The sequence below is a fragment of the Pangasianodon hypophthalmus genome, chromosome 21, assembly GCF_027358585.1.
Source record: "Pangasianodon hypophthalmus isolate fPanHyp1 chromosome 21, fPanHyp1.pri, whole genome shotgun sequence".
NCBI lineage: Eukaryota > Metazoa > Chordata > Actinopteri > Siluriformes > Pangasiidae > Pangasianodon > Pangasianodon hypophthalmus.
This window is the reverse complement of record NC_069730.1, coordinates 12,844,609-12,868,197: the sequence shown is the minus strand read 5'-3', so window position 1 is coordinate 12,868,197 and position 23,589 is coordinate 12,844,609. Positions and strand designations below refer to the sequence as shown.

The 23,589-nt window shown below is 37.6% G+C and overlaps 1 protein-coding gene across 2 annotated transcripts in view; it reads left to right on the top strand.

The window, feature by feature from the left end:
- gpc5c (glypican 5c) overlaps positions 1 to 22,437 on the top strand; it is an 88,881-nt gene extending 66,444 nt beyond the window's left edge. For both annotated transcript variants that reach the window (XM_026925637.3, XM_026925636.3), the window contains 3 exons: positions 14,593 to 14,713; positions 17,551 to 17,683; positions 19,670 to 22,437. In XM_026925637.3, coding sequence (XP_026781438.3) covers positions 14,593 to 14,713; positions 17,551 to 17,683; positions 19,670 to 19,833 — 418 coding nt within the window. In that variant the 3' untranslated portion in view covers positions 19,834 to 22,437. The remainder of the gene's footprint in view (positions 1 to 14,592; positions 14,714 to 17,550; positions 17,684 to 19,669) is intronic.
- The last annotated feature ends 1,152 nt before the right edge of the window (positions 22,438 to 23,589 follow it).

The following is a 23,589-nucleotide window of genomic DNA, read 5'->3' as shown; positions in this document are numbered from 1 at the left end:
GTAGTGCTATATCATATATACCACAGCACACAGAAATGATTGAATCTGTCACTGAAATTTCACCCATGGTTCATTTGATTGATGAGCTGGCTAATAGCACGTGAATACTATGTGAATGATGCTAAGTGTATGGTGTTGAACACTGATATGAGCATATGTGTATAATATCCCCCTGTTCAGTGCATGCAGTTGGAGGGCACATTCCCAGGCTGGGCGTAGGGATTCTTTCTCCCACTGTTTCCCACACCCCGCTCACAGGAGGGCCTTTGTTCCTGGGTTAGGCAGTGCTTCAGTTCCATAGTCCACAATGAGGCTTTCTTCACCCCAGTAGCCCCAACACACCTCTGCACCAGCCAACCCGATCTCATGCCAGCATCATAAGAACTCCACTGAGCGAATGTTTGTTGAATTTCATAATTATGCAGTTTTAAGAAAAGACGTGACCACTAACCTCACCCTTCACACTAACTTTACGCATCCAAAACTTCTGCAGATTCTTATAAATTTGCAGCTGTGAAGTAACTACAATTCTACAGCATGTTGACCTAGACAAAAGTCCTGGCATTATTCATCCTTTACAATCAATTTCTAACTCACTCTTTCTGTTTTCTATTCACTCTCTGATCATAAGTCTCTCTCTTTTTCAGTTCAGTTCAAGCTGTCTTTGTAGATAAGGCTGTATCATTTACATTCCAAAGCACTGGAGAGGCAGGTTGTAGTTTAGACAATGATAATGGACCATGTACCAGACATTCACACCTCCATTAAATTTGAACTTTTTAACTTATGTTCTATGTTAATTCTGCAAATCACCTGTCACTAAGTCCAAAACTTATCTGCACATTATCTATTCACACCAGTCACAGCACACAGATGCTACAGTCATCTGCAAGGTGTGAGAAAAGTCCCATCTATAATTGGTTACAACTAATATTCTATTAGTATTATTTCATTGATATGAAATCTAATTCAGAATTTCAATGACTTTACTATGAGATTATATTAATTTTTATGTCTGTCTGTCTGTCTGTACTGGGTACCAGCAGGAGACAGTCAGTGCTTTCCCATGATCTGCATCTTCCCCTGCAGGCTATGAGTTCGACCTGAACAACACACAAATGCCCTTGGTCCTCTCAAGTATTATACGGACACACCCATGCAAACACACTTTTATACAGAAAGACAAGCCTGTTCTAATATGAGCAAATACACTTTGTGCAAATCCTGTCCAGAAAGCAGATTGTTTGTGTGGGTGAGTGTGTTTTCTAGGATGACTAGATTCCCTTTGTAACAACAGGATGCTCCACATGAATTATAGCCACAGGCAGAAAAAGAGGAATGTAGTGGTGGGGTGTGTGTGTGTACTTTTGGATGAAAAGGTTATATAGTCCGTGGCCTGGGAGCAATTCTTAATGCCTCATATCAGAGAGATCAGACAGCTCCACCAACCATAACAGTGAACTTTTTACATGAGACACAGCAAGAGTAAAGAAGGATCAAGACAGCAAGGCAGAGAGAAAGAGAAGAGCAAAAGAAAACAAGTGAAAAATCTTAGTAATGCAAGACTTTTTTTTTTTTTGATAAATACAGACTAAGTGAAAATAACAGACTGAGTGAAAAAAGTGTGAAAAAACAGGGAAAATGAGAGCCAAGTATAGAAAGTGCTATATAGGGCACATTAAAGGAAAATGTCATATTTATAGATTTAATATTGCAACAAATTGTCAGATTTTTTTTAAGCCAGTGGTCCTGAACTAATATAACTCCATGTACTTCTCATCAAATGCATATAGCTCAACTGTATGTTCATGTAGCATGTATTAAATAGCATGGTCATTATTGTGGACACTTTTTTGTTTGTGTGCCTTCACTTGATCACATAAAAGCCGTTTTCCGTAAGAAACCATTTGCCTTTAGATATTATATTTTATTATATAGACTTTTATATATAGAATATTATTACACTGGATTCATGTCATGTTTCCTCCGAACATCAAACATGGAAAACATAACAGTTATAACCCTTATTTTCATACCAAAAAACAAAAAAAAAAGTCCTTTCATTGGACAATGTGTGCTTAGTCTATCTACTATCTACTATCTACTAGTTTCTCCTTCAAAGGCATTTTAGGAAAAAAGATGATGGAGTAAATAATTCATCTTGTTCATGTTTATTAAACCCATGACTATTTCACAAGTATCTTATCTCAGAAATATAGATTAAATCAAGGGGGACATGACTGTCAATGATAGGCTGCATGAATTCACACATTCTGGGCTAGAAAGAAATCAGCCCCAGCCTCACTTTTTCATACTATTCTGTGTATTTATTTATTTTTAAATTTCCCCTCATTTTCCCCCTAATTTAGTATCAGCCAATTCCCAACCACCAGTCAGGTCTCCTCTATCATACAAAAGCTACCACCTCGTGGAGGGTGAAGGCTAGCACATGTGCTCAAGGATGGCCATGATTGGCTAGTGTCTCTGTGATTGATAGGGGGAGAGAAAAACTTTACCACCCCTCCCACCTAGAAAGCACAGCCAGTTTTGCTCTCTTGGATTCCTGGTAACGGATGGCTATGTCATCATCAGGATCCAAACTCACAATCTCTGGACTATAGGGTGAACACATTTATGTGTATTTTTTTAACGACTATTGGTCATGCTGTTGCATTGGTTCCACAAAAATCCAAAATAATCTGCCTTAACAGCAAATAATCTGCTGTGATTATTTGCTGACGAGCCTTGCTAGCTCATTTATACCAACCACCCCTTGACCACCCCATGTAACTTCACATGACATGAATTTGTATGAAAGATTACTATGAATAAGGTTATGGTTAGGGACAGGGATATTGCTCATACTTTTTCTTACTATATTTTTTACAGTATAATTGAATGAAATCCACTCACATTTCCACTGTTCATTCAAAATAGTGTGCAGTCTTTATGGGATTGTTGTTTATGAGGTTTGCTACATACTTTGGAAATAGCCAGTCCTGTGTCGCGCATTAAAAGTGATGTTCTATTTATTCAATTTCTTGACTTACTATTTATTGCCTTGTTTCCTTTGTCCTCCAACTTCCTTCCATTCCCCTTGCTCATGTATCTTCTGCAAGGCACAGATGTGATGCATTATATCATTTAACACAGAGCCATGCTGTAACACAGATACAACCAAATATCCATTTACAGCAGCGTATGGGACTCCAACTGGAAGAGAAGTTGAGAGGAGAGAGATATATACACAAACTAAGGTATGGTGACTTGTAAAAGCACCAAACAATAGTTCGGAGATGAAATAAATAAACCAGAAAGAGACAAAGAGATAGAAGGCCAAGATGGATGGGCTGGATTGGTTTTCTGGAGCACTCCCTCTGGGAAGATCAGAGAGACAGGAACTGGCAGTGAGCAGGGAGTCTCTGTGTGATCAAGCATCTTAGGCCCAGTTCCAGAATGTAGGCCTGTGCTGAAGATGCCTTCTATACTCAGATCAACTGCTTTATAAGTGCTGATCCGTCAACAATGTTCCCTTCACACTGCATGACCTACAAATTCCTACAGTTCGCCTTTGCACTACCATGTTCTGGAGCCACATCTGAAGTATACAACTTTAAAATCATATCCATCAATATCCCAAATTACCTTTAAATACTCTTAGGGGAAATAATGTAGTTTTGACCTGATTTTTTGTTTGTTTGTTTGTTTGTTTTATTATATCTCGTATCTTTTTTAATGATTCTGAAATTCTATTGTACCTTTTTAGACACATGATTACTGATTAATGCTATAGCTATTCATTTTAATTCCCTATTGCTCACTCTCTGTTATACCTGTATGAGTCTCAGATCACAAAATTCAACTCATATTATATTCCTAAAGGTCATGATGTCGATAATGCTGTCTTGGTGTGAAAGGCATGTGGGACATTCTTCCAGCTCAAAGCCCAAGAATATAAAGACAAAAGTATGTAGCTTTTGCCAGAAGTGAAAAAAAATATCATAAGATTATTGACCAGCTAGAAAAAAAGGAGGAATTTGAATTAAATGAGAAAGAGAGAGGTGAAGTTCGGGACAGTCAGGCTGAGAAGATGTTTGCATTCTTTGACTGATACTGACTAGGCCAAAAGGAGAGGGTGGGAGGATTTTTTTTCTGCTCAGACTCTCCAGATAAACCAATAGTTTGATTTGCTTGTAATCCTGTATTTATTTGTACTATCCAACTATTCCTTTACCATTGGATAGTGCATATCCTGGCATACTAACTTCGAAATCTTAACAGTTGTGTACTGTGAAAGGAGTTTCACTAGCTGAAAATTTAGATGTGGGTATGCAGCCATTTTGATTTCACCTTTCTAGCCAACCAACTGTAACAGATGAACAGAAGAGGAGAGAAAGGAAAGAATTAAAAAAAAAAAAACTGTATTACTGTACTGACAGAGTAGCAAAATAAGACAAGTTCTAGGAAAATGTAAGAGAGACAAGGATAGTTTATATGGTGAGTAAATGAAAGATGTGTTGTCAAAGGGTACTCTGAAGTGTGATATTATTGGGTGAAGATTAAAACACCTTAATCCTTTCTGACGCTCATGCTGTGAATTAGATGCTTGTCTGATCTTGCAAATGTGAATCATCCTGCTGTTTTCACATATTGTTTCTCTTAGTTACTGCTTGTAGCTCTTCCCCAGAACTTCAACCTAACACACTGTGAAATCTATTAGCATTAACATCTTAGTGTCCAGTTGGTGTCTATGTTGGACTTGGGATCAGTTTTAGTGTTGAATGGCTACCATTACACAGAGTATTTAATGATAGAAGGCCAGACGTGACTGTCCGGTAATGCCACACATTTTGCGGTGCATGGTTTTGAAATTCCAGGACACACAAACACATACACAGGGATCTCATGACTTGGCAACTTGCAGCGCACAGAGAGAATCTCACACCTTGTCTCCTAGTTATCTTGCTCTCTCAGTCTCTTCATCTAAGATTCATGCTAGGGGTCTTATGTGCTGACCAGTCAGCATTTTAATAGCAGTCTGATTCTGTGTAACTGACATTCAGCTCTAGATTTAGATTAACTGTTGCTCTTAAAGCATTTTGTCCTGGCTGGTGAGTGTCAGTGAGAAAATGGAAGAAGAGAATGTGGGGGAGGTTGTGATAATAATGTAATACTGGAAGTCAGCACAAGAGCCAAAGATAATGATGTTCAGCTGAATTCAAATGAGCTCCCGCGTCTTTCCCCACTGCTTCGAGAATGTCCTAGACTAATCAGCTCCTTCAATTTCCATGATCTCAGCGACTTCTGTTTCTAACCAAGAGTCCATGGCATAAGTTATTAACTTAAATATGGGTGGAATCAGACCAGTGGTTGTTGACCCTGACTATGTGTCTTTAGGTTAATGGGTTCAATCTCTCTCATCTCAACACTGACCCTCAGGGGAAATTGTTGCTATAGGTGGTATTTGTTTGATATTGGGCAAACAACCTTAAACTGGGGCTATGCATATTGTAAGGTAAGCATAATTCTGTAGAAAAAAATTAACCTCGTTTTCAAACATCTATAGTGTGTATGATACTTCAATGATTTTTTTTTATATATCCAAATTTCATGTCTACAAAATTGGCTACATATATAGGCAAATATGGTTGACAGTTGAGTGTAAACAAATCTTCAACCCAATAAAGATTTAACAGAAAGTGCCTTAAATATCAATCAGTACATACAGTGTTTCATTGCTTCAGATATTTTTATTGCTTTTATGAAGCTTTGTCAAATCTGCTCCTCATTATTTGATGTCCTTGTTACCCAGAAGGCATACTGCTGCCCATATGTGCCAGAAACCCTTTTCATGTATCCCCACCCAGCCTGTGAGCAATTAAAGCGTATTAGCTGATGTTTTCCCACACTTCCTTGAAGTTATAATGCTCAGTCAAGGGTATTGAACTCAACAAGTTAGTGATACTTGTCAGTGTTGTTGTGATTATAATAATACATGCTGAAACATGAGAAACTAACACAAAGTCTCAGCAACTACAGCACTGAAAAAGTACATTCATTTGAAAAATACTCTGGTTAGGATTGAAAATGGTAATTATTTTATGGGGCATTGGTCCTCACCTGTTTTGTGAGAATTCTCAGGGTTACTATTATGTGCTTCAATGGGCATCTTATTGCTTACATATTTGTGGAGTAATATTATATCGTATCTAATTCATACCTGACCCTGACACTGAATTTCACCAAAATATTCCCAGGTTGGTTTGTGTATGTGAAAGGAGTTATTGAGGCAACTGCATGCTTTTAATATAGCTCAGGAATGACAAATGCAAACACAGCGATTTTACCTTGTGTAGCCGTCTTTAAGGAATGCTTGAGGGCCAGTGTTTGAAGGGATAAAACAACAAAGTTGAAGGGCCTGATTGTGTCAGTGTCTGACCACTGTGTGAAGACAGCTGCATAATGGTGGTGGTGGTGGTGGTTTTCAGTTTTTGTGTGGAAATGCATCAGACTTGTAGAAACAAAACTAAAAACTAAAAAGGGGCTAAATTGAGATTTAGGATGTGGGAGACCCTTACTTCTTTCATGGTTACCAACAATGTGGGGACAGTACTGTTCAATTCATGTTATTATTACTTGATTGTAATGTTATATTATAATAATAATAATGTTTTTAAGATGTTTCTGTGGTAAAGAGTTAATTAAATAAGTACAGCTTACGCATCATGGAGTTACAGCATTGCCGCCTATCACCTTCACCTTGTAGAGTTTCTGTTGCCGCCTCTCACCTTCACCTTGTAGAGTTTCTGTTGCCGCCTCTCACCTTCACCTTGTAGAGTTTCTGTGCATCTTCTCCCCATGTCTGTGTGGTTTTCATCTAGGTTCTTTAGTTTCTTCCCACCTCCCAAAGAATATCATTAGGTTGATGGGTGACTCTAAATTGTCCCCTTGGTATGAGTCACTGTGTATGTGCATGGTGCAATGTGATGGGACTGACATCCAATCTGGGGTGTAATTCTGTCTCATGCCCAGTGTTCCTTGGATAGGGTCTAGATCCAGTGTAACCCTGACCAGAATAATGCAGTTAATGAACATACAACTGGGTGGCCAGATCTTAAGATTCCAGTGCTTCAGTTTTGGTATCAAAATGATATTAAAATATATGTAACAACTTTACTTTAGAGCAGAGTTTTGGCTACATGACACCCACATAAGCCCTTCATGACAACTGATGAAAACCTACCCAGACATTTATAAAGGCTTATTCCAACTGGCATCAGCTCTGGTGACATAATGTAAGTCAGGAAAGTTTCATAACACAACTTTGTGTCAACCAAATTGTACATTACTTTACTTGGTTTGACATAAAAATGGTGTCTTGAATGTAGGCAAATTTGAAAAAAAAAAAAAAAAATATATATATATATATATATATATATATATATATATATATATATATAATTTTTTTTTCAATTGCTAATATAAGATATTATGTCTTCAAGTCACTTTCATTCAATTTCACTTGAATTTCTGTTACCATTCAAGTTTGTTTCAACATTCACATAAAAACAGGTGGATGGAAAACCCCACTTGTGGCTTGTTGTGTGTACTTTTCACGGTGTGATGCTGCCATCACAGGACTGAATTACTCTCCATGCTATTTGTGGCTGTGCATTCATTACTTACAGTTGGCCTTTAGTAGTGTCGTGCCAAATTTCACCCCTGGTAAGTGTGTCACCTGTTAGTTAAGTGACCCGGCGAGGCCATATGTTGACTGATGTTCTCTATTGTATGGGGCCACAAAATTGTTTCACAGCTCCAAGTTAGACATTTACATCTATTAATGAAAAGAACTGGGATCAACAGGATATGTCTTTTTACTAGAATGGGTGTGTGTTGAGGGGTATGTGTATGTTTTTTTTTTTTTTTTTTTTTTTAAAGAAATCCACATTTCATGAAAATGCACACTCAAAATGCCCCTAACCCTACAAGTACTCCTTCCATGGTGGTGTAAACCAGTGTTGCATGGCCCAGGTTTGCAATACAAAGTATACATACATATCATATACTGACTCATATTTTATGACACAATACCATTTACAGGTTGTGTGAACTAACTTAGAATTGTAGTCCCTTGTTTCTTAATAGAATGTTGCAAAGACTTGGATTTGACTAGGCTTGACTCTATGTGTGTGTAGTATATTCTGGGCACTAGACCTCCTCTGTTATAGCAGCTGACAGGCAAAACCCTTCTTACCCCATGTGTGTGCACATGTACGCCCATGTGTGCATCTTTGTGTATGTGTAGAAAAGGCAGGGAAAGTATATCTTTATGAGGGCAGTCATATTGTTTCTTTTAGAATCCACAGGTGCCAGAGAGAGTGTGTGTTTGTGTGCAAATGTAGAAGTATGTGTGTGTGTGTGTGTGGTCTAGTAAATGTTTGTGAGTTCATGTGTCAGTTTGTGTGGCTGCATGTGCATATGTTATTGGAATGAATGTAAAGCTGATGGCGGTAATGGATGACACATTTTGACATCTTTTGACATTTATGATTTCTCAACATGTGCTGGTGCATGTGAGCCATTCCACTAGGCTGTGTCATCCTTAAGTGTGGGCAGTGTGTGTGTGTGTTTGTTCTGTTTTTAACCCCCTGCTGAGGCCACCCTCACCACACACATTCTTGCCCTTTCATACTGTTTATTTGAGAGAGATCAGTCTTTCTCACACAGCCTTAATGTTGCTCATGAGTTTGGGCGTTTAACACATACAGTGTGTGTGTGCACACATTCAACCCATATTTCATAGTTTTGCAAAGTTCAACTTAATATGTTTTGTTTTCCTATATAAAACATTTGAAGCTATGGCAATGTGACAGCTATTTTCCATGATATATTTTCAAAGATTATTTCTGTGTAAGACTGACAGTGTGCAAAATTACATTTAATTTTACCATGCATTACAGAGTTTTTATGGAAGATGAAATACTGTATATATTAATGCTTATAAATTGAATATTCCAATATTAAACATAAAAAATGTGTCATAAATTGTGCATTGTTCCACAAATAAGACAATTTTTTAATACTGTAGATTTCTTTGATGCTCTGTACAGTAGGTTGCACCACCTGTTTTTTTTTTTCCTTCAATTTTTCTCCATTTTCTCACCAATTTGGTCACCTGCCAATTCCCACCCACCAGCCACCTACCCATCATATGACAGCTACCCTACCAACCTGGAAGGGTGAGGGCTAACATGTTCTTCCTCCAACATAGAGCAGCATAAACACTTGAGAAAAGTGCTATCTGCCCTCTTCACATAAATGAACATTCATGACTGGTTAGGGTAACTATGACAGAGACAATCCCTTCCACCCAGAGAGTATGGCCAATTTTGTTCCATCGTTTATCGCTACATATATGTGAATCTGTTTATGTGTCTCTGTTTTCTTTCTACAACTACCTTTGGTCACTTATTGGAAATTTGCTCTTGTATCACTTGGTTTTGTATGGATTCAAACTAGATTTCTTTTGACTACATGAGGATATATCAAAGGGTTCAAATGCTAAGTGAGTCAATTAATGCCATATCAGCTTGATTTTATGACAGCGAAAAAGGTTTATTTATTTATTTATTTATTTATTGACTATTGGTCAGTAAAGTGTTTAAGTGCATAGATATGTCAGAGAAATGGGTAATGTAGCCAATACTGCCACCTGCTAGCTAAAGTTTGGAAAAACACGAACAATGTCCACAATGTCCCACAGTTATATTTGTGGTAATCTACAAATACATAACAACAACAGCAACAATAATAATAATAATAATAATAATGATAATAATAATAATTATTATTATTTGTAGCAGTAGTAGTAGTAGCAGCAATAGTAATATCAGTATCATCACTGTTCTTTAATTTTCTAGTGTTAAGAGGCAAATAATCTGTTATTATAAGGAAGACCGAGACATAGTAGCCTTGCTCAGAATAAAAGAATTAAACTTTGATTCATTTTAATGTGTCAATACAAAAAGTGCTCCTTTATTGTTAATTCATTACACTACTCAATTTTTGGATGAAAAAAAAGAAGGAGGAAGAAAGAGAGACCATATGTGCCATTTTCAAAATATGTGTGATTTTCAGTGTACAGTACTTCTTCATTTAAAAATGCATTACATACAATGAAATGAATATAGCACACGGAAATGAAATAGCACTTTTCCGTACTCCATTAAAATGAATTACAGCAAGATGAAGGCTTTTATTTCACAGTGACACCATAAGCCTGGCCGAAAGTCAGAGTGGAGCTCTCTCAGGCTTTTTAACTCTGATTTGATGACTTCCATCTGGTCTTAAGTACTATGTGTGTTGAACACAGGTTCCCATTTACTCCGTGTAGGTCTAAAATGAGAGTAACACAGAAATACATTAAAGCTGTAGTTCTTAAATACATCAGATACAGTGGCACTTGTTGTCCGGCTTTCTAAAACGTGGAATAAGCTAAGCATTAGTTGATGAAGCTCTTTTGTGGTGTTTCAAGTGAGGGAGGAAAATGTGTTCTTTCACACATTTTGCAAAGGTATTAAGCTCTCAAACTCCAACAAACCATGAATTGTTCCAGACATAGGGGATGTGTAGTAAAAAGACTTAAGGCTTAATAATGCATGTTGGAGTGCTTGTGCAATATTCTGTATTGCCACCAGATGACAGAAGTGGTCAATTTATAGTATCAGCTGCAATTACTGACACTGGAAACAAAACAAATGCATATTGTAAATACACACGCAGGTGACATTTAGATGTAACTGATGTGACTTGCCCCATATCTGACAGCATGGATGCTCTGAGTGGTGAAAATTAATTACTAGACAACAAGAGTTCTTCTTTTCCTGTCTGGTTGACACATGTCCCCACTGGCCCATAGTGTCAGCTATAGGACCAGTAATGTCAGCTAGATCTAAATGTCACCTAGTGTGTGTGGGTGTGGTTGTGTAAGAGGCTGGACATGGGAGTTTATATGCCAGTATGCCAGTACCAAACATGGCAGCTTGTACTATACCCCTAAAGTGTTCTGTTACAAAGGAATTCTTGCTGAACAACGAATTACAACTCTGCATTTTAGCTGAAGATTTGGCAATTCATGCACCAAGCAAATCAAGGACTGACATATTTGCTGGGATGCTAAGTATGACTCATAAAATATACCCTTTCTAGACTAGCAGTGTCTCATACTGTATAAAGGATGAAAAGAAGCTAAGTGCTAGCATAAATAATAAACTGAATAAATACAGCATTAACAATAAAATCAGAAGAAGCCTGGATGCTTGGAATGTGTTACAGTGGTGTTGATACCTGATGGTGAAACTAGTAATAAAGGCTGGATTCCAATAATAAAAATGCCAGTTAATAGTCTGATTGTCAAAAGTCATGTGTGTGTATACTTTGGGGCAAGCTGATTTGTTTATGTGGAATTTTGTTTTTGCTGTCTCCTGAGAGATGACACTCGAAGTCATACATCTGTCTCTCCTTGCATGACATCATCACTCCAGCAGTTCTATTAGCCAAAAACACTCATCCTGCTTTTACACAAAAACTCATGTCCTGTTACGCTCCTGTTTTATCAAAGACCATATGTATATATAAAATAAAAATATATAAATACATATAAATACATAAAATTCCCATCTATCTTTCTTTCTCCACCAGTGACAAAGTTTTTGCACCCACCTTATCTCCTCCATACTATTCAATAACTCTTTAGTGGTTGACCTGGTTATCTAGCACAAATAGAATTGTAAGAAATTGTAGTCCAATTTCTTAGAATTCACCCCACTTACAGTTCTACAATCACTCCTGTCTTTTAGATGAGGGCATGCACTCACAAATAGAGGAATGAGACCCTAGAGATATCTGGATCTTTCAGGTATGCACAAATTATTTCTGCAAGACTTGCCTTTATCTATACATGCAGTGTCCATTTTAATAGGAACACCTGTACACAAGCTCATTCATGCATTTACAGTGCCTTGAGAAAGTATGCACCCCCTTGGTGTTTTTCCTGTTTTGTTGCATTACAACCTGGAATTAAATGGATTTTTATAAACAAAACATGACTATCCCTCTGAAGTTGCAAAATATTTTCCTTGTGACACAAGCAATAATGAAGACAAAAAAAAAAAAAAAAAACAGAAATCTTCAGTGTGCATAAGTATCCTAGCCACTGGGATTTTTGCCCATTCTTCAAGGCAAAACTGCTCCAGCTCCTGCAAGTTAGATGGGTTGTGTTGGTGTACAGCAATCTTCAAGTCATGCCACAGATTATCAGTTGGATTGAGGTCTGGGCTTTGACTAGGCCACTCCAAGACATTTAAATGTTTCCCTTTAAACCACTCCAGTGTAGCTTTAGCAGTATGTTTAGGGTCATTGTCAAACAACCTCTGTGCAAGTCTCAAATCTCTGGCAGACTGAAACAGGTTTTCCTCAAGAATTGCCCTTTATTTAGTGCTATCCATCTTTCCTTCTATCCTGAACAGTTTTCCAGTCCCTGTCGAAGAAAAGCATCCCCACAGCATGATGCTGCCACCACCATGCTTCACTGTGTGAATGGTATTCTCAGGGTGATCTGAATCAGTGTTCTCAGCCTTTGTGGGCCCCCACACTTCAGTTCTGGGCAGCTGGAACCAGGGGAGAAGTAGGAGAGAGAGAAAGGGAGATAGTGAGGAAAAAGGGAGATGCCTGGACCAGTGATCGGTGTCATGTGATTCTTCGCCAGCTGAATAGCTTTTTCCAGGGATGCGGGCCAGTGGTACTGGACCCACTCCACCGTTCCTCTCAGTAGTCAACTGACAAATTGCTCCAGTACCACCAGCTTGATGGTCTGTTCCATTTCCCACTCCTCTGCCATCAACCATCAGTGACAGGAGCCCTTCAGCTAACATACAATAGCTTATGCTTTTCACCGAGGTCTAAAATGTTACTACATTTGATATTGGCAACAGTGAAGCATGTACAGTAAGTGACTACAGTTTAGAAGTCACTTACTGCTTCTATCACGGGAGAGTTCTTCAAATCTGGCCCTTGATGTCCACTGTCCTGCAGAGTTTAGCTCCAACCCTAAACAAACATACTTGAACAAGCTAACCAAGGTCTTCAGGATTACTAGAAAACTACAGACAGGTAAGTTTGGAGGTTGGAGCTAAACTCTGCAGATTTGAAGAACCCTGTGATAGAGCATGATTTTCTGTTGCCAGTAACAAATATAGTAACATTTTCGACTTCACCAACAATACATGTCAATCGTAAACATAATTATTTGTTATGCTTATATTACATCTGTTCATTTCTCAAAATGCATGAATAAGGTAGACTTTTCCTCAGATTTCTACCAGACCTAGCTCTGTAACCAGTGGAATCTCAAACTCAATTTTTTACAGCAGAATGCTACTATTGAGGACTTATTTCTGTGAAAATTTCAGGTTCGTATCTGGTCCCCCACCAGAGATATTCAACCCAAAGGTGATGGGAATTTTAAATAATTGCACTTTCTCGCCCCCATAAAAACTAAGAGAAGTCTGAAGCCTGAAATGTTATGCGTACACACTATACTTACCTAGGTACCACCTAAAAAATAAGATTCAAACCAAAAGAGTCTCAAACCCTTCCCATTATAAATTGACCCTAAAAGTGGAACTCGACCACAGCCCTGCTGCCACAGAATAGAAGATGGAAGACTTTTGCTTTAGACAGCATTTTTCTGGTCATCGCTATGAGAATTACATGCATTACTTGTCTGCACTCAGTGTCTTTGTTGGAGACTGGAGCCAAACTCATCACTTTTGCAAAAGATACTGACAGTGCAGTACATCAATAAACCTATCAACCTGCTCTTGTAGATGATAATGTGCCTAGGCAAGCCCGGTGGCCAGAGAGGGCTCTCAAGCACTATGTAGAAGTGACTGCCAGCTGGCCAGTCACTGACCAGCTGTTTGTGTACTTTGACGAGTACCATAAGAGATTAGCCCATTGGGTAAAAGTTACTGTGCACACATCAGGCCATGTTACTAACCTTCACTAACTTTGATACCCAGCCTTTGATGCGTGGTTCTACAAATAAGTGAAAGACTTGCAGTTTACCACCATGTTGTCCAGAATGGCCAGAAGATGAGCAGTATGTAGCAGGGAACTTTTATAGATCACTCACATGGGGTAACTGTGATGGTAATGAGGTCATGATTGGTATTGGTACTCAGAACTGAAACAAGCAAATGAGGAAACAGGTTCGGAATGAAACAGCCCTGGCAGTCCTCAACTAAGTCACAGAACCATGGTTAAATATGTAAACTTTTGTTGTAGGTTCTGTGCAGTTTTGAGTTCAAATTCCAGGACTACCAGAGAGCCTATGTTAACTTTGCTTGTTGTTATTATAAGATTTACTCATTTCCTACAGGTTCTCCCTTTTCTTCTCAATTAGATGCCAGTAGAAATTGCCCCTAGGTGTGTGTGAGTGTGTGAATATGTGTCCATAGTGCCCTGAGATGGGTTGGTATTCCATCCAATGCTTATTTTATTGTGTTGCTCTTTTACTCTCTTTTTCAGTTATAAAGGTCGAGTGGTAGGCAATGGAATTATTGCTCAGAGACACAATCCTGAGGTGAGGGTCAGAGGTCCAGATGCTATGCTAGCAGCAGTCAAGGAGAGACTTGTGCACTTCAACCAGGTGGGTTTTTGCCTCTTCAACAGAGACTTGAAAGTTTCTATATTTCATAAACTTTTGAAAAAAAAAAAAAACATTCTTTGGAGTGGGTGTAAAATTTACTTTAGAATGTTGTGCCATTCTTCAGGGACTTACTATACTATTATGAAAAAAGCAATGTGGGATTTATTGTTTCTTTTTCCCCTAAATCTTAGCACTAATGAGTGCAGGAAAAAAAAGCCAGACAGGTCACAGGGAGAATGACTAAGATTAGATTTAACTATAGGTAGAAGACAATGAGAACATCAGATCCTGAACAGAAGAACAGTAGACACGGGGACAGACAGAGAGACTCGGAGAATGAAGATGATGGTGAGAGTCTGTAAGAATAAAACACTTATATAAGTTATCAAAGGCATTTAGGATATTTGCTGTTAGGATATTTGAATACTGTCATGGTATTCAAATGAGCCACTGAATATCTGGTATCTGGGTGAAAACCTGGAGACAGACTGACCATGTTCTGCCATGTCCACCCCCTCCCCTCTTTTTTATTTCATCAATACATCCTTTTTTTTCATTTTTTCTACGCTTTCTTTCAACCATGTGTGGTTTATGTCTCCATGTGTGTGTCTGATAATTTATTATAACCACAATATTTCTTCCCAAAATATGATTAGGCAAAATTTATATGTGACTATTAAAAGGAGAAGCGGTAGAGAGAGCCTTTATATCAAATCTGTATTCAAATCTTTATATCAAATCTGTATACAAGAGCTGCTAGGGCAGAAGTGCAGTGGCTACCTTAGCTGTGCTAAAGACCCAATCAACCAAATCCTCCATGACACCTTGAGCAACTCAGCAAGAGAGCAAGAACTGATGCAACACAGGGCCCTCATAAATCCACCACCTACAGCAGAGTTTGACACAAGAGAACCCAGCATGAAGGAGGTCTGAAAGGTTGTATAAGCAGCCAGGGCAGGTTCAAGGCCTGGTTATGTCAGCACAATATCCTCCTCTGCACCATCTGGCCGTTACTGGTGTACGAGGTCCCTACATAAACTGCGGAGGCCCAGGAAAAGAAAATCAGCAGCTACTTACAGTACGTAGGTGGCTGGGCTTGCCTCACAGCCTAAGCAGTGCAGGCTCTGTATGGGAGGCATAAAAAAACTGCAGCTCCAGCGTCATGGAGGAGTTCATGGTCTCTCTTACAAGGGAGGCACTGCAATGCAGGGACTCCAGGGACCCTAAAGTCTCAACAGCAGGCATAGAGGTCTTAATAGACAGTAAGTGGAGGGCCCAAAACGAGACAGCAGAAGCACAGCTTAGACACAGAGCAATAGTAGGGATGGTGGCATCAGGACAAATTGGAATAGGTAGCTCTCCAGCACCCCAATATGATAAGGCCCAGGGGAAAGACATGTGGTGCCTACTGCAGGAAGCAGTGATAGCTGGAGTACAGAAAATACCTACCTACACCTGGACAGAGCCTGATATCCATCATAAATGGCTTTGACACAATGCCAAGAAAGCAGTCAAGAAACTCTCAGTGCACTCATACAGAGACCAGCATGGTCAAAGTAGTGACTCAGATACCACAAGTTCTGCAATACCTCCCAACAACAAATGTTGAGGCAAACAATCATGGGTCTTTTCCAAATCCACAACACGTCCCTTCACAAAGCTGTGCAGTCTCTTTTGGATGGAGTGTCGTCTCAGAGCCCTAGAATAGACTTAATTTGACACACCACCATCCAAGGTTTCCAGTCCAAATGCACTGCCCAAGATGACCATACACTGTTAACTACTCCACTCCAACCTTTTGCAGTGCCTTCAACATCTCTGGCCAGATCTCCTACACCCCTGCAGCCTTGTTGCTATGAAGCTTTCTACATGCCATAGTAACCTCAGCCAGAGTGGTGGATCTCAAAACACGACAGATTTCTGGTACTGTCTCTGGAAGGATTAAAAAGCAGAAGCCCATCTCTATCAGCCCTTCAGTTTTAAACAAGATGACTATCTCTGCAATGTAGTGTAAAATGTGTGGTGGATTTTTAAATAAATGTTATGTGTAAGAGCAGTTACTTTCAGCTATATTTTTCTGACATATTTTTCTATGGCTGAATTTCAAATGGCATGCACTAGATGTAGCACACTACAAAGCATATGAACAAAGGTCTATTTGTATTCATATTATTGTATTGTAATTCATATTATTCAAAGTATTTATTGAACACTTTTTAAATACATAATGATTTTCAACAGTTTTAATTAGCACTGTTAACGTGTGTGTGTGTGTGTGTGTGTGTGTGTGTGTGTGTGTGATGTAAAGCAGTGTTTGACTGGGAAAAAAGTGTCCAAGAATTAGGATTATGAATGAGGGAGATCATGTGTTTTAAGTGTGTGAGGTGTTGAAATGTTTAGTTTGGGGTTTGCAATAATGGGGTGTAGGGCAGCATCTGGCACAAACTGTATTTGTTCTATGAGAATTTGGCCCTAGTGTCAAATTTAATTGATGATCTCTGATTTTGTAGTGGCTTTCATTGAAGGAATTCATTTACAAAATTTGAAAATCTGAAATTATATACTTGACAGTGTCTTTCAATAACAGGTTAAAATTGATTGTTTTTTATTGGACTATAGGATTACTACTATATTTATGTCTCATTAAAACTCTAATTCTAAACTTGCATGCCATTATAAGCTGTTAAAATATTAAACATTTTTGTGGAGAATTATACAGACAATTGACCAGTGCTTAATCTAATAGTACAGTAGTATCCAAAAATTAAAGGCCAGATTTTTATCATTACTTATTCTGTTACATTTTCTAGAAATGGTGTTATTTTGTGTGTGATTAGGAGATACAGAAGCACATGCCAGGACTAGGACACAGGGATTCATGGGAAGACCTGGGCAGTGGTGAAGACAGCAGTGGGGAGTGTGACGATGAGGATGGTTGCCAGGGGTCAGGGGAAGGCACAACTGAATCCTGTGAGTAAACATTTCAACATTTCATTCACTTTAGCATTAATAGTTAAAGCTGGCTACATTTTTCTAATACCTTTTGACCCAGATAGGAAATAATAACATCAAGGTCATGATGCCGTACAAAACTTGCACTCTTGTAGAAGCCCTTGAAGTATTTCAGTAAAATCCTAAATCTGGCACACACATCAACTGTGGTGATTTTCACTCTTGCTGTGTAAATAAATCCGCACCTGTGCTCCAGTGCTGGCTGCTGGTTATTAAAATAGGGGACGCACAACTGGACTATTATGAGACTTTTTTGCTCCCTGACAGCTGTTAGCTGAAGAAGGAAGTGACAACTAGCTAGCTAGACCGAATGCAAATAATGCAAATGCAGAACTTTATACTTACAGTTTATTCATGTAATATTTACAAATTAAGCCAACACTGCAGGCTCCAAGTGATTCCGACTAGCACCGATATGTCTGAGATGTCAGTCATGTTCATTCCCATTGTAGTGACTGGCACTTGGTTATGAGGTTCTACCTCTTTGAGAGGTCTACAAATCATCATAAGGAGAAGCTATGCGTCCAGGCGGGACAATCGAAGAGTGCAGTCCTATACATGTTAAGGTGTTTTACTGTGCAAAAACACACCAAGTGATGCCATGCATCCAGGTGTGGCTCAGAATGACATGTTAAAAGCCTGTTGTCCAGTGAGTGTTAATCTTTTGTCCCATTCAAACACCAGTTACACAAACCTGTAATAAACATCAGGAGATACACAGGCTTCACTGGGTTTCTGTTGTGCTGTGTCTTCAAAGTAGATTTTCACACAGTTGCTCTGTTCACCAAAAAACCAGTTTGAGTTAAATGAATGAACAGCATGATACTGCAGTGAGATATTTGATCATTTGATTTGCTAAAATATTGAATTCCACCATGATTGATGAATAATATGAGGTGCCCTTTTTGTCCACTGACAACACTTTTTTCAGCAGTTACTGAGCTGTACACACAGATGCCCAAGAGATCACTTTTTTCATACTCTATATCGTTGAGAAACTCTGAGATGACCAAAGGAAGAAAAAATATATAGATGGAGAGGAGGTTAAAAGAAAGCATTACGTATTCTGTGCAATGTGTCAGAGCCAAAGCTAAGGGACAGCGGGAGATTTTCTTTAGTACACCACATACTCACTGATACTCTGGGTCAATGGCCATGAGAGAAAACATATTTTATATACCTGAATTATTTTTCTTCCTGTCTTTTTGTGAAGCTAACTGGTTAATCTGAAGTACATGGCATCTCATTTTCTTTGTATTATGAGGCAAAAATCAAGTGGCTATTCACCAGACTTGCTTGGTAGGCTTTGCCCTAAAATTTCTTCAGTGTATATAACACTGTTTCTTAAGTTGCAGGCCTATGAAAAAATGTTTGTTATTTTCACCCTGAAAGGATGATTTTGCATGTGCAACAACATATTGGTGGAACACCAAGAGAGAAATGACATCTATACCAAACTGACATGGTTATTTAGTGAATTTCAAGCTCTAATTTTGGTTTGCTTAATTTGCCTTAGAAAAAAAAATATGCGTAATCACAAGTGTATTTAAGAAACATCTTTTTGTTTCTTGTGTCACATCTTGTGTCAGTCCTTTATATCTCTTTTAAATACTTTCCCCCAAAATGTTTTATGTTTACTAAGACACACAAATCATTATGGGTATCTCCATGGTGAAATCAGATGTAATTTGCAATTATACCAAACAGTAATAGAAATTATGATTGCAAAACACCCTTTCTTTCCTCCTTTCTTCCTTTCCACACACTCTATTTTGACTTTTCTCTTGTTTACTTTTGTCTTTCTTTTGTGTTCTGTTTTTCTTTCTCTTCGTCCCTCATTATCAATTGCACACTTTGTCAACCCCCTTTATTTCCCCTCTTGTTCACTTTTTCGGTCTCTCCATATTTATATAACAACCCCATTCTCTGCCCTTCTCTCTCCAGCTAACACAGACTCTAGTGTTGACACTGAGGTGGTGGTGAAATCTCCTCCTCATGAGGCTCCTGTAGGACGCTTTAAACCCAAACTCAGCAGCGCCGCTCATCATGTCCTGCCCTCCTTCACCATCCTCATCCTCATCCTGGGACAGCAGTGGACCTTGAACTGAGAGGTTGAAGATGCACATAAATATGAATAAAAACGCAAGATCTTCCTTCTGCTTGGATGCTCCATATCGTCTTCCAAGACTGCTGCCATTTTTTCTTGGCAGCAAAGATCTAATATATTCTTAAAGCATTTTCTCTTATATACATACGGACATGATCAAGCATATCAATAGCCATAACTGCTTTTAATCATATTCTCTCAGATGAAATGTCACTTAAATATCACACATTTAACCTTCAGCCTGTCAGTGAAATGCATGACAGAAGCACTTCTCTAGCACTAATGGACAAAGACAATATCTGATCAGCAGGGAATGTTTTGTTATTAAACACATACACACAGAGGAAGAAGAAAAATGAAATGTTATTGTTATGCTCAATATAATATGTATATAGTTATAATTCCATAGTGAGGACAGTTTTAAAATGAAAATACCACATCAGAATCCCAACCTATTTAACATAACCCACTTCGATACACACAGAAAAACACACATATGTCTTTTTAACCATTATGAAATGACATTGATAGATTCAACAAAAAAGTGCATTAAATATCAGTTCAGATTAATCTACTGGAATTATCAGGTTTAAAACGTTAAGATTTTACCCTGCATCGAAGCCAATGAAAAAAACAGAAAAACAGTAGGGTCAGATGTACCATATGTTTTTCACATCACCTGAAATTTACTTAAAGCAATGGAAACGTGTATACATCAAATATTTTTATGAAAACTTCAGAATTCATCTTGGTGATAATATGAGTAATATGTCTTCATGTTGTATGTTCACATTCACTACCTAATTTACTACCATTCTTAAAGGACTAGCTAAGTTTTCATCCACTCTAACTTATTTTTTAAGGTCCAAATTCCAGAATAGTCATTGCATCTGAAAACTGAGTCCTGATCGTACATATGTTAGAATTTTGATTGTAAATTCGTAGTTTAAGCTTCCTGTATTACTAAATTCCTTAAAGTTCAAGCGCCAAATAAAATTAACTTTTTTACTGCACTTTAAAAGTGATTGTAACAGTTGATTATATTTAAAATTTATATTTCACTTCGTAACCAGTTGCTGGGATGGAAACATGGTTATTATTATAGGGATCTTCAACCCTGGTTTTTCTGTTTCCCCTCCTTTCCTATTCACCTATACAAACTTTTGTTGCACACCGTTGCATATTTTTACATAGCAGTCGGACATCAGTTTTTTAGGACTGGTAAATTTAGGACTTAAAAATTACTTGTGCATCTCTTCTGCCTTATCGGCATTTAGCATAGCATATGTATAAATGTATATATTTAAGGTCATTCACTGTTTTGTCTGTGTATTACTTTTTTTTTTCTTTTGTATTGTGAAAGGTGCAGTGCGAGAGGCAATGAATCCTTGTTAGAGGTCTGGAAATAAATTTATATATATATATATATATATATATATATATATATATATATATATATATATATATATATATATAAAGTCAAGAAGATTCATTAAAAGAAATGCCATTTTTCCTACTTCCCACACTTCTGGAATGATTTACTTTTTTTTTTTTTTCCAGTTTACATTGATTTCCCCAAAACAAAACAAACAAAAAAAAGGACTATAACAACTCATTTAAACTTGCAAAACATTCTGATTTACTAACTTTTGCATTAACAAGACTTTTGTAAATTTGTCTTCAACTTGGAGAAACAGGAATATGCAAATTTAATAAATGCCTTTTGGTTGTACTAATTACTGACTTAGTAAGTCACACTGCAAGTGCAAAGTTAATCGATTTGCATTGACTCTACCATTTATTTTGCACCTTTAGGTAGAAACAGCCTTGCATTTTACATATTCATTAAGGTATGTTGCCCTGTTGGTAAATCATCACATAATAATTGAATATGTTTGCACATGTTTTTGCACAAGTAAACCTTTAATAAATCAGTCCATAAGTTTTTTTTTTTAATTAACTAAAATGGAACAATGAATTAAATTGTCATGATATACTGGTGCCTACATCTCTTATTTTGGGTAATCTCTTACTTGGAAAAAACAAACCATTTATATCTTCATAATACTGTATAATCCCAGTGCCATTGTAATTATGTTGCAGTTGGCTCAAGAGTTACACAGATGAACCTCAGTGTGAAGGAATGGCTTTTTTGTAGACTCCATTCAATTTAACAGTCCTCTAAATGACACTTACTTTCATTTTCTCACTGATGGTCTGTTAAGATGTGGTTCAATTGAGATTACATAGCCTAAGCCAAAAGTGAAAACATGTTTACTTGTTTTAAAAATTAATTTGAGAATGATTTATTTGACAAGACATGGATGCAAATCTGAAAATACGACTAAGCTAACTGTCAGTTAGCTGAATGTACGACAACTTACCTTTCTGAATTTAAGATTTTTACATTATATGTTAATGAAAGTCAACTACATGCTTATTTTAAGTACCTTATAGGTTTGACTTAAAATACTGTTGTAAAAGTATGCTGGAGACCTTTAAAAGCCTTATTTGCTTTTGCTTGTTTGAGCAGGGGTTACTGTCATAAAGTCATTATTTCTACAATTTCATTAATACATTGTTTTAAATAAATCTTTACATTACAGCTGTGTGTTGTTTTATGTTTTGTGATCTGTCTTGATGACTGAATTTTCACACCATTCTCAAGATCTTTTTTCTCCTGTGTGCTACTTTTTTCTGTGTTACAATTTTTCAGTAGTGTGTGTGAGAGAATGTGCATTTGTGTTGGGCTGCGTATCTCAGTTTGGATTGTATCTCTGTTTGCAAAACTGCAAACTGGGAATGTATGTGTGTGTGCATGTGTATACATTACAGTATCACTGTACATCACATTCTCTTTCTAGTCATGCTGACGGCTCAGTCTACATTCCTCTGCAGAACACACACACGCACACACACAAAAAGTTTTAGTAAAGTTGTGTGAATGTTTTCACAGGCCAAAAGAAAACTAAGTGTAACTGCTTGACACAACTGTCAATGATGGGCTGCATCAATCTAGCATCTGGGCTAGAAAAAAAATCTGCACCAGTCTCTTCACTATACCATTCTGTGTATTTTTACTTAAGACCACTGGTGTTGCTGTTGTTCTTGGTTCCACAAAAGTCAGGAATATTCTATGTTAACAGGACATAATATGATGTGTTTGTTAAAAACTGATCCTTATTTTTATGTTTTATTTTTTTTTATTTCAAAGAGGGGGGGGGGCTTATCTCTGTTACACCAACCCTGATATATGCACCTGAAATCTAAAAACTCTGCTTAGAAAACAACGCCTATAACAGACAAACAAAGTAGAAGGTTTCTTATGGAATTATGGCTCTACAATTGAGTGGAGGACATTTCCATTTCCATTTGGAGAATACATTACGCAACCTTGCATTTTTCCTCGATTCCCTTGATTTCCCAGCCAGGCTACAGGCTGAACATGGGTTCTTTTATCAGTGTTATCTTTAATCAATCCTGGCAAACAATACATCATTTAATAGTGTGAAAGCCCAAAAATGTGTATCTGGAAACCATTTTGTGATTCAAATTTTAGTGAATAAAAGCTGTTACCTTTTTTTCTTGCTGTGCAACAGAAACATGGGTTGGATTCAGATGATTTCATTGGCAACTATGCAGAAAAGCTTCAGAAAAATATTAAAGCTTTGAATCCCAAATTCCTCAAAATACTAATAAAACTCCCATAGTGTACTCTGCAGTCCTCTGTCGGAAAAATCTCACTTTCTCTACTGGA